The sequence below is a fragment of the Medicago truncatula genome, chromosome 6 (genome assembly GCF_003473485.1).
Source record: "Medicago truncatula cultivar Jemalong A17 chromosome 6, MtrunA17r5.0-ANR, whole genome shotgun sequence".
In the NCBI taxonomy this organism is placed as follows: domain Eukaryota; kingdom Viridiplantae; phylum Streptophyta; class Magnoliopsida; order Fabales; family Fabaceae; genus Medicago; species Medicago truncatula.
The window spans coordinates 16188694-16203411 of record NC_053047.1 but is presented as its reverse complement, the minus strand read 5'-3'; the positions used below and the strand labels follow the sequence as shown (position 1 = coordinate 16203411).

Genomic DNA, 14718 nt, shown 5'->3' with positions numbered 1-14718 from the left:
AAAGTTTTTTTTAAACGATTAAAGAAGAAAAACACGAGTTTTAAATGGTAAAAAAACGAATAGAAGAGAATGTGGACTATTTCAAAATATGGACAAAAAAGATTTTAAATGGTCCAAATTTGGGGTATGACACCTCCCAAAGCTCATGTTACTATTTTGGGTTAAACTGCGACTGATGTGATATGTGACAGTGCGTCAGAGTTGCAATGCGTCTCAAGAGTAGGCAGCTGAGTTAGACATGGTCAGTGCCAGGGGTTTTTCCAGAAGTTATAAAAGGGGTTTTGACAAGGGGATGGCCCTCGCAAATTTTCCAGGAGCTAAAGCCCTGCATTTGTGATGCCCTGTTTAGCAAGTCATCATGCTCCTCACTAAAGCCCTGCCAAATTGCATTTTCCCAGGAAATCCACCCCCGTTAAATTTCCAGATTTCTTGTAGTAAGGAGTTTGTTGCTTGATACAAGGCATGACATTATGCTTCAGATAATAAAAACTGACCAATACGACTCGTAGACATACCGTCCCTCAATACCAAGTGAACCTTCTACCACACAACTTCAATAAGAAAATTCGCCTCAATTAAATTATTAATATGAAAGTAATCTTCAATACAATCACTTGATATCCAACTTCTTATCCCTTCTGTTGTTCGAACAACATTAAAATGTCCAATCACACACCAAGCAATGTCACTATCTCCGATTGTCGGAACACACAATCTAGTCCATAACAATTGCCTACCCCCATTATCACACAAAGCATAAACATTTGCTAAAGAAAACTCCAACTCGTTCTTAATAAAACACTCTTTAATAACCAATACATTGCTTCCGCATATATAAGCACATAAAATCAACAACAAGTGTGGTGCAAATATTTAACTGTATTTTCCATATAAAATAAAAACATATTTATTAGAAGGCTTAATAGTAGTTTTATATGCAATTTTGACCGCTTAAAAAATAAAATACAATCCAGTCCAATAAGTATTTTATTTTGTTAAAGGGCAAAAATCGCAACTTCCTAGTACTTAGGAGGTCAAAACTGCTATTAAGCCAATGATGTATTCAAGATTTCAGCTAGTCTAGATGTTTAGATTTACGTGCTTTGTTGTTTTGCAATTAGAAGATGTTATACTTCATATGACCTTTGAACAGTAACTGAATATGGATGTTGCTTTAGAACTTTCACTCTGTGAAAGAGTTTTTTTTTTATAAGGCAAGAACAAATGACATATAAAAGAGTGGCTTCCAACTAAATTGGTCCCCAACTCTAATCTTTTGTCAAATGTTCATAAATATATTATTAAAAAAAGGGAAAAATATACATAAAAAAAAATGGGGGACATAAACCTAACCAGTTTATCCATAAAATGGAGGTATACCCAAACGGGTGGTATGAAAACTAAAAACAACACAAATGGATTATAACAACCTCTTAAGTAGAGCTCTAGACCGCGGTGAATGGACAAAGACCAAATAAAATCCGCCTTCCGGCGCAGGGATGAATACAGGAACCCAGAATCACAATCACCATCCAAAAACATCTGGATCAACACAACAATTCGTCCCTTATTAGACCTTAAAGAACGACGACAGCCTTAAAGATGACGACGACGGTAGGTTGGGAATCCAAACTGAAGCTTGATCGCCGGGAGGAAAACGTCTAATCTGCCATATCCAAAACCTTTTTCAAACAAAACAGTCCAAGTTGACCAAAGTGAATATCACATTAGATTTGGATTCTTTACGATAATGGCGAATAAACTTGACCGCCAACACGGTAACAATTTTACATGCCAACAATTCATTGTGACAAACAACGAATACAGGGCCATTTCGAGTCATTCAGTCCAAATTGAAGCGGATAAACACCACCCCAAGTTCTCCGACACAATGTTCACATCACCGGAAGCTTTGAACCCTGCAAGTTTCAACAAATCCGGACAAAAACAGTAAGACAAAGATAATCATTAGTGACAAGCAGAGAGATTGAGGCACGTGAACACAACTCAAACCCGGAATGATCCGGATTTGACTTCCAACTTCAAACCCAGATCAGGAATGAAGCAAAATCGACCTCCGGTATTGAATCACGAACAACTCATAAAAGAGAAAACAACCACCACGAGAAAGGCAGCGCCAGACTTCCTAGGTTCAAAACCATCGTTCGGACACAAGCACGAGCTGCAACATCGTCGATATGAACGGCGGCAGTGGCTAAAGACCCAACGACCGAAGCAACACAACCCTCACCTTTGGCAAGGAGTCAACCATCAAATTTGCGAACAACGACGGAATCGACGAGCATGACAGACAAAAGGAGCGCCATAGGAAGAAGTGTATGATGGTGGCGCGGAGAAACACTCTCCTCGCACCACCATCTTCTAGATCTACATCGTGGTGGCTGAGATTGGAAAAGGAAGGAGTGGCAGCTAAGGTTCTGGAGTGGCGGCTTGTTTTTTTCTTTGGTTCTAGGCAGTGGCGTAGCCAGGATCCTAGAGTAAGGGGTTCAGACCTTTCAACTTTATCAGAGCTATGAAAGTTTTGTGCAGTTATTTTTTCTTTTAATTATCATTTATTTATACTACTAAATTTATAATTTTTGTCATTTTTTTCCAATCAAATATCTTTTTTTTTTGCATAAATGTTTAATTATTATTTTTTATATTTTCCATATTTTGTATAAATTATAAATTTCAAAATCTATCAAATGAAAGTTAGAATTTGTGTAAATTATAAATTTATAATTCTAAAGCATAATAATTTGGTGTATAACATTTTGTGTTGAAATATGTTTCATGGAAAGAAGTAAAAATAATTTACATAAGTTATTGGTTACGGAAAAAATGAGAGGGAGAGTAATTTGGATACATCTTGCATTTGAGTTCATGAAAATTGAGAATAAGTAAGATTTATTTTATTTTATTTGGAAAAGATGACATTTGAAACCAACTTGATTAAATAGGGTAAATATTTGTCAATTTTATTTATAATTTGGGACAAAGAAAGTGAATTTTTCCTGTTAAAATTTAGGATGGTGGGAGTATTAAGTTATGAAAGAATATAAAATATTTAGTAATATATATTATATTTGCAAGAATTAAACTCTGCGACATACTTGGTTTAGTGGTAAAAGCTTCTTAAAAGAGTTTTAGGATTTGTGTTCTATCTTCAAGCACTTCATTTTTACTTTAGAAGGAATTCAATTATTACAATTACAATTATTAATAAGAAAATAAAAGAAAACAAATGTAATAGGAAAAACCAAATAGAGAGTTGGCCTTTAAAAAAAAAAAAGAAAAAAAAATAGAGTTATATTAAAAAGGAAGTCAATTATCTCTAGTTGAGCTAAATACTATTGTGCTAACATAAAAGTGAGACTCGTGTCATTCATAGGGTGAGAGAAACTTGGGTTATTGGTGCAAAATGTTTGGCTCAATTGCAATGTTAAAATATGAGGAGGTTCATCCTTAAAATATCAGGAGGTTCAAGCACTAATAAAACAGTACAATCATGTGCAAATTTTAAAAGCCCAGAGGATGCAAGTGTGCATCCCCTCACTTATATGTGGCACCGCCACTGGTTCTAGGTTTCTCCAATTCTAAACCAGTGCCGCCACTCTGTGAAAGAGTAAGGCTTGTAACATTCACTTAAAAAGTTTTAAAAAATTGTGATAATGGTGTGATTATAACTACTCTCTAAGTTCATTCATCAATGTTTTTAGGAAGACAAAAAAAAACTGATACAAAAATAAAACAAAATAATATATAAAAAATGAATTGACGAGTACTTATATATGTGATGGCTTATAAATTTATTAATTGGATTCATAAGATAATGTTTAGATAATTAAGTGAATAAAATATAAATAGTTCCCTCTAATTGCATAGTAATTAAAAACTTGTTCAAAACAACTTCAATTCATGTTGTTTGGAATGAAAAATAAAACATAAAACAATGAGAATGACACATGAGTCTATTTATTTATTTTTAACATGAGACACAGTCTAATTTAGCAGCCTCTTCTTGAAATTGTAAGATCAAACACAAGCAAGCTTTTTCTACCATCTTCAATAGGCAAGTATCACCCTCTTTCAAGTAACAATCCTTCAAAAATTCAAGCCAACCCTGAGAGAGTCCACACATAAATTATATTAATAAGAAAAAGAACTTTACAAAGAATTATATTAAAAAATCGTTAGGTCACAATTTTTCCATTTTCTAAAATGAATTCTCCAATGTACCTTATTGGTAGAGATTGCACTAAAATAATTAATTCATGAATATAATTACTAAAAATAATATTCTATCACGTAAAGTTTTAAAAATTCAATTTTTGAATATATCAAAGTCACGATGTGCATCCAACTAAAGTATTATTGTTTTTTTAATAGCAAAAATTTATTAATCAAGTCCTTACACAAGAGGAAAAAGTACTAACAGACAGACATAAATTACAAAACAAAGACGATGTATATGGACGAAACATCCAAAATAACCATGAAAAACGATGTACCGAAGTATTGATTGTTTTTGAAGACGAGTACTGAAGTACTGATAAAAGGATCATATAAGAAAAATATTGCATGTGTTGTGTTCATATGAAGATTCTAGAGAGGAAAGAGACGAAAAATTATGATCAAATGAAGGAAAAAAATGCTACTAAAAACTACAAGAAACCATTAACAAAACAATGGCAAGTAAATAAATTACCTTTAAAATTAATGAGTTTTCATGTCTTCTTCAAGAGAGAAAATAGCAACTTGAATTAAAACCGTTGTTTTGCATTTGTGTAGCAAAAAAGCACAAACATCACCAAATTTCAAATTATTGTGAGCACAGAATTCACTCCAACCACTTGTTAGTGCAAATTGTTTATTTAGAGTGAGATCCAAATCAACATTCCATGTTCTATCTTGATCAACAAAAAGGATAGCATTTCCTTCTTCCATCATGTGCATATGTGTCTTCACAAATTCAGTTGGTATCACCTGTTTTAGAACAAACATAAAATGACTAAAATGGATGCATAAGACATATCATTGGATGATTTAATTAGTATGCTATATAACTTTTTTACCTACGCAACCAATCAAAATTCATCTAGGTATTTTCGTCGATGTTTTAAATAATATAACAAAAACCCGTTATCGTAATGTGCTTGAAATAACCACAGTAAGAATATTCAGCTTGAGAAGAAGCTAAGTGATTAGGGTTTTAGGTCAGTGTTTTGGTCGTATCTTGGGAATGATGCCAAGGGTGATATTTATAGTTCCTTTTGGCCTCTTTTTCCGTAACAGCCTTTGAGAAGCTATCCAGTTGGTTCCATATTATGGGGGCGCATGGGATTATCTTCCTAGTAATCTTTCGTGTGAAGGTATGGATGAGAGGGCGGCTTCTTACTTTGTGGTTGCACGCTTTCTTTAGGTTTTATCTAGGAACATAATGGTCCACAGTCCCCAAGCATGAGCTAGGTTTAAGGGCGCAGACCATCAACAATGGAGGGTACTTCACCTATTTAGCACCACATTAAATAGGCACCCTCCATTGTGGAGTATAATACATGGGTGGCTATGGAGAAGGGTGGCTATGGAAGCACCCTCTCTCTTTCTCTTCATTTTTCATGGGTCTCATTTAATAAATCTTAATAAAATAAATAAATTTTGTTGAAATGTAATGATATAAAATTATTTGTGGAATCTATTTAATAATTTCTTTTAAGGTACTAGGTTGGAGAAAATTGGTGTTTATTAAGTATTACAGTAAAATGAGTAATGTGAGAATATGAATTCAATTTAAGCACCCAATTTAGGGTGCTCTGTTGTGGATGGTCTAAGGTAAGTTTTTACCGGTCCAAGTATATAATAATTACACTGTCAGTACATAATAAATAATTTCATTTTAAAATGGATAATAAATCGATAATATTCACGTCTATATTTTTTTAATGAATTATTACTAGATGTGATCAAATAAAATAGTTTGTTACCAAAAGATCTCTCTCAATGTGTGTCTTCTTGATCATACATGCAAAAAAGTCCTTGTCATGGCTAAATTTTTCGTTCACTTTCTCGTACAAAACTTTGCTTTTCTCCTTGATATCATCACGACTATTACCTGCTACACCACAAAATATATATATATATATATATGCACAAACATCTAAAAAAATAAGACAAAAAATAAAAAAAGAATGAAATAAAAAGAAATATAACATGATAAAAAAAAACTAACCATTGTTCATATCCTTAAAATTATGAAATTTTGCTTGAGATTGGAATATTTTCTTCTCATGCTTAGATTCTTTTTGTTCCTCTGGGTTGATTTTCATCTTCTTACAAACCTTCACACATGGTGATGGAGATTTTCGCCTTTTACCAGGCGATGATGAAGGATCCTCGGTAACTTTCAAAGAACCATCACAAGTTTCTCTTAAAGGGTATTTTATTTCTAATCCGCATTTACCGAATACAATCACATCAAAGAGAGATTTTTTTCGATATCGAAAGACCAAAAGTTGTGAATCACGCAAAGACAAATAATTTGCAAATTCTTTCCAACCATTGCAAAACCAAACATCATAATCACTGGTTTTCTCCCAAGTAACGTTCATTTGTGCCATAGTTGGAAGCCTTAGAGTGACTGGGTTTGTTATTCCATGCCAATGCCTCCTCGCAAAATTTATTGGCACTCTCTATCAAACACAAAATCAATCAAATTTAATATTGATCAAAGAAAAAATAATCAATATCAATCAATAAATAAATACAAAAATCTTATTTTAGATCAAAGTATTTTTTCATGTCTAAAAAAGCATTTTGCAGAAAATTGAGAACTGGAAAAAGTAAATAAATAACAACATTATATGTGCAATTTCTATGCATAATTAATATAAAAAATAACTAATCATTCAAAGCACACAAAAGACATATGGACGATTAATATGTGTGTCAAATTGGTGTACCCTTAAAAGTGTAAAAAAAAAAAAAAAAAAATTGAATAGGTTTATATGAAGTAGTGTAAACTTAATTTTACCGTTATTTTATTATACTCCTAATTCTTAAATTCATATTTAGATTGTGAAAAGAATAAAAAGAAAAATTATTACCAGTTTTCCTTCTTGAAGGATACTTGCAAGAATAATTTTGAAAAAGTGGACACCATTGTTCTGATGTTCAAGTTCTTGAGAAGACATTTCGTTAAAATATTTTGAAGGAAAACTATGAAGTTTTGTTTCTTAGTCAAAAAAGAAGGGTGTGATGATATATCAATGCAAAATTACACTAGAAATAAATGGTCAATTTTCCACTCTTTCAAATTCCAATACAAGTCATAGTATAAACTTATTTTCCATTTCAATTTTTTGGAGGAAAACTATGAAGGGTTGCATTCTACTAATAATAAATAGTATACGGAAAAAGTTAAAAAAGTTGGAACTTACTTTCTTTTTTCTTTTTTTGATAAATAATTTACATTTTCTATTCGTAAGGATCGTGGTGTTTCGCGCTAGTGGCCGTTTAGCTTCAGATTTTTCTTGTTTTGGTGGCAGACCCCCTCTGAAGTCATTGTTGGTATGTATTTATTGTTGTTGGATGGGTGGTCGTGGCATTTTGGGACTCGGTTTTGGTGTCAGAACGGTTTTGCGGACGGGAGCTTTTTAAGGAGGTGGTTGGTGCAGTTTAGGTGAGCAGGTGGGTGTTTGTTGGGGAGATTTTCTTTAGAGACAGCCTCTAGCACACGGATCCACGTTCGTCGTCACTAGTTCTTATTGGTATTTTTGGGTTGTTTAAGGTGTTTACAGAGTTTTGGAGGGTGCGTGCCTGTTGAGATGAGCCTCTTCCTTTTGATGTGTTTGTCGTTTGCACCACCGCTTATCATGCAGTTTATCTTGATTATTGTGTGATGGTTTTCGGTGGGCCGGTTACTTTTGCTTCGAGATCGGGAGTCGGTGACTAGCTGCAATCCTGTTTGACTTGATATGGTGTTCTCTGATGTACTGGGGGCGAGGGGTGCCCTGTTGATTTTGTTCTAAAGTCTGGTGAAACTAGTGGCACCGTCTATATACGGCATCATTTGTATCTTGTTTTGTCCATACCTTACGTCTTGCGATGATGGCGTTTAATAATATTTGCTGATTCAAAAAAGAAATAAAAAAATTACTTTTTCTTTTTATAAATATCTTCTTTTGACGAATTTTTCAGTAAAAAAAACTCTTTTCTGAATCATATGGAACTAGCTACAATATTTCCTTCAAATATTATCCAATTTTTTAATTCTCTTGTAGAGTGAAGACTCCATCACAATTTTCAAAACTGAAACAAACTTTGGTTCGGTATAATAAAAGTATTAATTTGTCAATCGCTATCCAAATGTTATTGACTGAATTGAGTTTTATTTTTATTAAGGACTGAATAGGATAGATTGAAAGTTGTGAGGGATCAAAATGAGTTTTTGCTCTAAAATGGGATTAAAATATGTCTTTATTTGCATAACTGGTGTATTTGAACTATATTATAAGTCAGATACATCAATTACTCAATGAAGTTGAATAATTAATATTTGTTTATAATAGCAACTAGAAGGAGTAGTGTATATTATAAGTCAGACTTTCTCTTAGAAGTTCATTTGCTCAATTATATAAGTAAGCGACTTCATTTGCTCAATCACACAAGAAAATCTCTTAGAAGTCTCTTAGTTGTGTGTTTGAGTAAATTGTAATAGTGAGATTATAGTGAAAATTCTTTGAAAGTGTAAGGGGACTGAACTAATCTCGATTTGCTGGATGAACCGGTATAATTTCTTTGTGTTGTCTCATTCTCTCTTTTCTCTCTGTGTTAAATTTCATTTCACTCAATAACTCTGCTTTAGACTCTGATAAAAACCTGCTTCTGATCAGACCCTGCACTGTTTTTATAAATACTTAAAAAAAATTGTGAAAAAATCAACACAATTCAACCTCCCTTCTTTTTGTGTTTTTTTCTCACCTTCAGTTGGTTTCAGAGTCTGGTTTGTTGCTAAATCACTTAACAATGTAACAAATAAAAGATCCTCTGGAAAACATGTTTGCTTCAGGTGCTACCTCTGGTTCTGGTACTAGTGACACTAGTGATATTAAGCTCGTCTGCAAAAAAGAACTCTATTTAGTAACAGTCTTTTCATCACGAGCTTATAACTTATTTTACTAACTTATAGCTTATTTTTCAGACGCTATTTCAAGTAGCATTTAAGCATATAGCTTATCTTTTTTTTTTTCAAATTTACCCTTACAACTTTATAAAAATCCCTTTTTACCCTTTATAATATATTACAATTCCTCTAAAAAAAAAAAATATATATATATATATATATATTACAATTTAAAACATGTTAGGTTTACAATGCTGAAACAATTTTCAAATCTCAATTTTTTGTCACGTGATTTTTTTTGTTTCAATTAGCATATTACGAGTAGTTTTTTTTTTTGTTTACGGTAATTTGTAATGAAAGAGATCAATAAATAATCTTTAACATCATTTTTTTTTTTTAGGAATAATCTTTAATATCATTGATATGGTAGAAAATATTTTCTTCAAAAAAAAAAAAGGTAAGAGTATAGGAATGAAATTGATGTGCAATGCATTTTTTTAGAGGGAATTTGTTAGGTTAAATAATTGCAAATCTAATAAAGCGAATGAGTGGAAAATATTTACGTTAAGTTGCTGCAGACGTAACAAAATTAATAAATAAGAATGAATGAAATTTCTTAAAAAAAAAAAAATGAATTAAATAAGTAGTCAATTGGTTTCTTTTTGACGAAAAAAATGTATCTAGCTACTGTTGCATATGTTGTTATTATATGACATCTAGGGAGGTGTTGGAGAACCCCACGATGGATGATGTCTCTGGTTTGCTTTCAGATGAGGTGGATCACAATCGTTCGAGCCCGAGGGAGCTGGAAGAGAGTCCCAAAGGTTCTCACGAGAGTGAGCGCAATCTTTCGAGCCTGAGGGAGCTGGAGGAGAGTCCCAAAGTTCCCATTGAGAGTGCACCACATTCATCACATGTTGTTGAGCACCAAGAGGTGCATGAAGGGTCTATTGAATCGGTGCAGGTTCAGACGGATACTGTTGTTGAGCACGATGACGTGTATGCTGGATCACATGCCTTGAAATCACATGTGGCTGTCGAACCACCCAGTGTTGTTAGTGGAAGTATGCCCACGGAAAAGGAACAAGATGTGGTTATTTTGCAAAAGCAAGAGGTTCATCCTAGCAAGAATATCCAACATGGTTTAGATTTGTGGGGAAGAGTCCGAGAATATGATGAAAGATCAGCAGCTGAAGACTTCATGCCTGTTCTAACAAGAAAACAGAAACAGAAACTCAAGGTACAACAAGTCTTAGCAAAGCAGCCTAATAAATCCCGTACCCGGGGTGACAATCATTCGAGTGATCAATGAATTTCCTCTATTGGAATGTTAGAGATTTTGCTTTCCTGGATTCATTTGTGGTTTCTCCTAATTGCCGAAGTGTCAAGGAAATAATTTTGGTGTTATGCAGCACAAAAAGGATGGAGGAATATTTGGCTAGAGAGTGACTCCACTAGTGCTCTTCTAATTTTTTCTAAGCCTCTGATGGTTCCTATTATGTTACGTAATCGTTGGCATGATGCTCGGCTACTTGGAATTCAGGTAATTTCCTCTCATATTTTTCGTGAAGGAAACAGTTGCGCAGATAAGTTGGCATCTTTGGGTCATGACATAGCTGGTGTCGTTTGGTTAGACACTCTTCCTACGAGTGTGAGTCTTGAATTCTTTAGGGATAGATGTGGACTTCCAGATTATAGATTCTCTTCATTTGTTTTTGGAGGTCTATTGTTTATGTTATTTTCTCTGTTTTCTTTTTGCTGTTTTATTTTGAGGGTTTTGGCCTAGTCCCCCCTCTTTTGTAATTATTTTTCCCCCTTTTTTAATAAATTATTTCGAGTGTGGCAGTAGAGGATGGAGGTGTCTCGGGGTGCCAACCTAGTTGGATGTCGATGATGCCGCCTGATGTTTTTCCACTCTCCTTGCTTATCAAAAAAAAATATGTTGTTATTAGATAACCAATTTTTGATTTTTTTTGTTATTGTTGTTCTTTTAACATTTTTGTTTTTAATCTTATGGATTCTTTATTTTTGGTTTTGTTTTTAAAATAAAATTTTATACTTATATATTAATGAAAAAAATCTGATACACATAAAATTAAATTTAAAACTGAAATTTAATTAAAAATTGAAAGTAATGTATTTAATTGAAACTGAAATAAATTAAATTAAAAATAAAATTTAATTTAATTACAAAAGTTAATGAAGTATTTTGACCAAAAAATAAAATACTAATTTATTAATCTGGATAATTTAATTTATTAAATATTAATTTATATGCATTTCATTATGAATTAAGAATGTCTTTTTTATTTATTCTGTCAACAAAAAAAAAATGTTTTTTTTATGTCATTTTACATTTATCAACAAGTTTAACCGATGATTTTACTAACACTTTAATTAGCTTATCAGTCAGTCAAAAGCTATAAGTCAAGAACAAAATTTAAATCAAAATAAATTTGTATCATATTTAAGTAGAAGAACTTGAGTCTGTTTCTTGGTGGAACAACTCTGGTTAGACTGAGCTTACCTCTAATACAAACTTCATATTACTAAGGCTTTTTTTTCATAGCAATTGGAGGGTTAACACTAAAAATAAGAGCATCTAACTTTTTCAAACGGAGAAGAAGTAGAAAAAAATAATAATAACTCAAGACAAATAGAAATGTCACAAATTTTGGCCAATAGTACTAGTATTTTATCAATATCCAACTTAAAAGAAGGAAAAAAATGGAGGCAAGTTTTTTTGTTTTTTTTTAAGGAAACGGAGGCAAGTTTTTCAAATTTTCAAACAAACATATTTTTCGTGTCTCATAAGAAAGAGAGACGGACTATCTTATTCATACCATATTTATCTCTTTAGATTACAAATTGATGCTAAAAAAATAAATACAAATTGATGCCACCATTAAATTTTTAATATATCTGATTTTATCCTCAAGTTATATGATTATTATGCATTTCATTATACAGTTTATTATGCATTCATAATATGATTAATTAAATAATAATAATATTACTCAGGTAATTAATAATAAAGACAAATTTCTTCAAAAAAACTAAAGATAAATTAATAATTCATTCAAAATAATTAAAAACAAATTAATATACTAACATGATACCGTTGGAGAATTGTCAATATAAGTTTTTTTCCGCTCTCTCTTTTACCTTTCTTTCTCTTCGTAAGTCGTCACCAAAATCTTAGTTTCTTCTACTTCATCCATCAAAGATAGATGATTTAGGTCAATTTTTGTCCCAAAATCACCCCTCTAACTCGTTTTTCTCTTTCCCTTGTATTGAAATAAGTGATTTTCACCTTTCGTTTTTAATTTTGTGATTTCGTCGTCTTAGTGCGACGTTGGTTTGTTCGTCGTCTTTGTGCGGCGTTTATTCGTCGTCTTTGTGCGATGTTGTTTGTCTTTCTTCTTTCATTCAAGTATTTGTTCTGTTCAGATTGTCAATTCAACTTCGATCCACTGCAGATCAAATCAATGACTTTGGCGTTGTCCACGTTGCAGATCCGGAGGCTAAATATTCTGAAGACTTGAACATAGTCATATGTGTAGGCTTCTGTACTCTGTTGTTTTATGTTATTAACATGGATGTTGTGAATTTGTTCGTAGATTGATCCTTTTTTGTTTTTAGCGAATTTGCGTTGTATTAATGTACTCTATCGATTTGAATGAATGAATATTATTTAGAGTAAATAGTCAATTTCCCCCCTGAAATTGTAAGTTTCATCAATTACCCCCTGAAATTAACAAAACTTCAATTACCCCCCTGAAATTTCACAACGTTAGTCAATTTACCCCCTCCGTCAAATTTTTCTGTTAGTGAACATGACGTTTTGCAAATATCCCCCTGAAGTTTTGCACTTATGTGCAAAATGCCCCCCAAACTTAATAATTTATATTATTTTTTTCTTAAAAACAAACAATTAATAGTTAAATATTAAAGCTAACTATTAATTTTGGAGTTTGGAAAAACTACATACATATATACATAAAAATAGGGGAAAATGAGTATTTTTAAAGTGACAATAATGGTTATTTCTAATAGACAAATTATTATTTTTAGAGGTTTATAAACAAATTAATAATCAGATTTAAATTTATATTTTCTCTTTCACCATCGATCTTAGTCTTTTAACTCCTCCAACTCCTTCAACAATTTGCTCAAACCATTTAAACTACACAACCCCCAATATTAATCCACAAATCATCCCATTATTGTCACTTTAAAAAATATATATTTTTCCCCATTTTGGAGCCTATTTTGATGTATATATGCATGTGGTTTTCCCAAATTCCAAAATTAATAGTTAGTTTTAATATTTAACTATTAATTTTTTGTTTTTAAGAAAAAATAATATAAATTTTTAAGTTTGGGGGGCATTTTCCACATAAGTGCAAAACTTCAGAGGGGTATTTGCAAAACGTCATGTCCACTAACAGAAAAATTTGACGGAGGGGATAAATTGACTAACGTTGTGAAATTTCAGGGGGGTTAGTTGAAGTTTTGTTAATTTCAGGGGAGTAATTGATGAAACTTACAATTTCAGTGAAGAAATTGACTATTTACTCTATTATTTATTTTTGTCAAAAAAAAACTTTTTTCTAAGGTAAAAAAGTCAAACTCGATTTCTAGAGTCACTTATTAAGAAGTAATCCAACCCTTATAAAAAATAAATCAATTGTCTACTTGTAAATTCAGTTTTAGCTTGAGTCAATTCCAAAGTCAAATATCTTAATTACTATTGTTAAATAAAAAATAATAAAATTCTACCACATGATTATTTAAGTTTTTTTTCTTGAAAGAATGATTATTTAAGTTTTACAACCTCTGTTCCTATATATAAGATCCCTTTTGTCAAAATTACGGGAATTAAGAAAGTGATATTTGTATTAAAGTTGTTTGTAATCACTATTGTTTTTACAATTTCATCCTTTAGAGAGAATTGGTTTATGTTTTCAACATGCTATTTATTGCTGATTGTAGAAAAAAAAATCTATAATAAATAGGGGCATGCATGTAAAGAAATAATTAATATAGTTGAAAATAGCAAAGAAGTCTTATCAAAAGGGACAAAAAAAAAAATCAAAATGGTCTTATAATTATGGACGGAAGTAGTAATAATCTATATAAGCAATAACAATAAAATATTTTGCATATTTGTCAAAAATAATTATATAATATTATTTTTTTTGACTGATATTTGGATTTTTTTTTTTTTTTAGTCAGATAGTTTAATGGTTAGAATTCACCTTATAAGGTGAATAAATGGGGTGTCCGGAGTTCGAACCCCTCCCCTACATATAATAATGTATTGTCCTACCAACTGAGCTATGCTCAACGGACCGGATCTTAATTCTAAAAAATCAGATATGAAATGAAAGTCAAAAAGTAGTACTCAACAGATACGATAAAAAGTCAGATATGATCCATTAGATTGACTGAATTAAGGAAACATCAAAATCAACATTGAATGCACAGTTCCATAATACTTTCACAATCACACCGACCAGCCAAATGGATAAGCATTGTTCATAATCCATTTATTTCCCAAACGACAATTTAATCCCATTGTCTTTGCAAGT

The 14718-nt window shown here is 31.8% G+C and overlaps 1 protein-coding gene across 1 annotated transcript; it reads right to left on the bottom strand.

Moving 5' to 3' along the window:
* Window positions 1-3555: 3555 nt before the first annotated feature.
* Window positions 3556-7193, bottom strand: LOC25496315 (B3 domain-containing protein At4g01580). The gene is made up of 5 exons (XM_024786423.1): window positions 7107-7193; window positions 6342-6692; window positions 4810-4989; window positions 4064-4126; window positions 3556-3618 (listed from the first exon to the last, which is right to left on the bottom strand). Exons 1-5 carry the CDS (start codon window positions 7191-7193, stop codon window positions 3556-3558), a joined length of 744 nt encoding a protein of 247 aa, XP_024642191.1.
* Between the last annotated feature and the right edge of the window lie 7525 nt (window positions 7194-14718).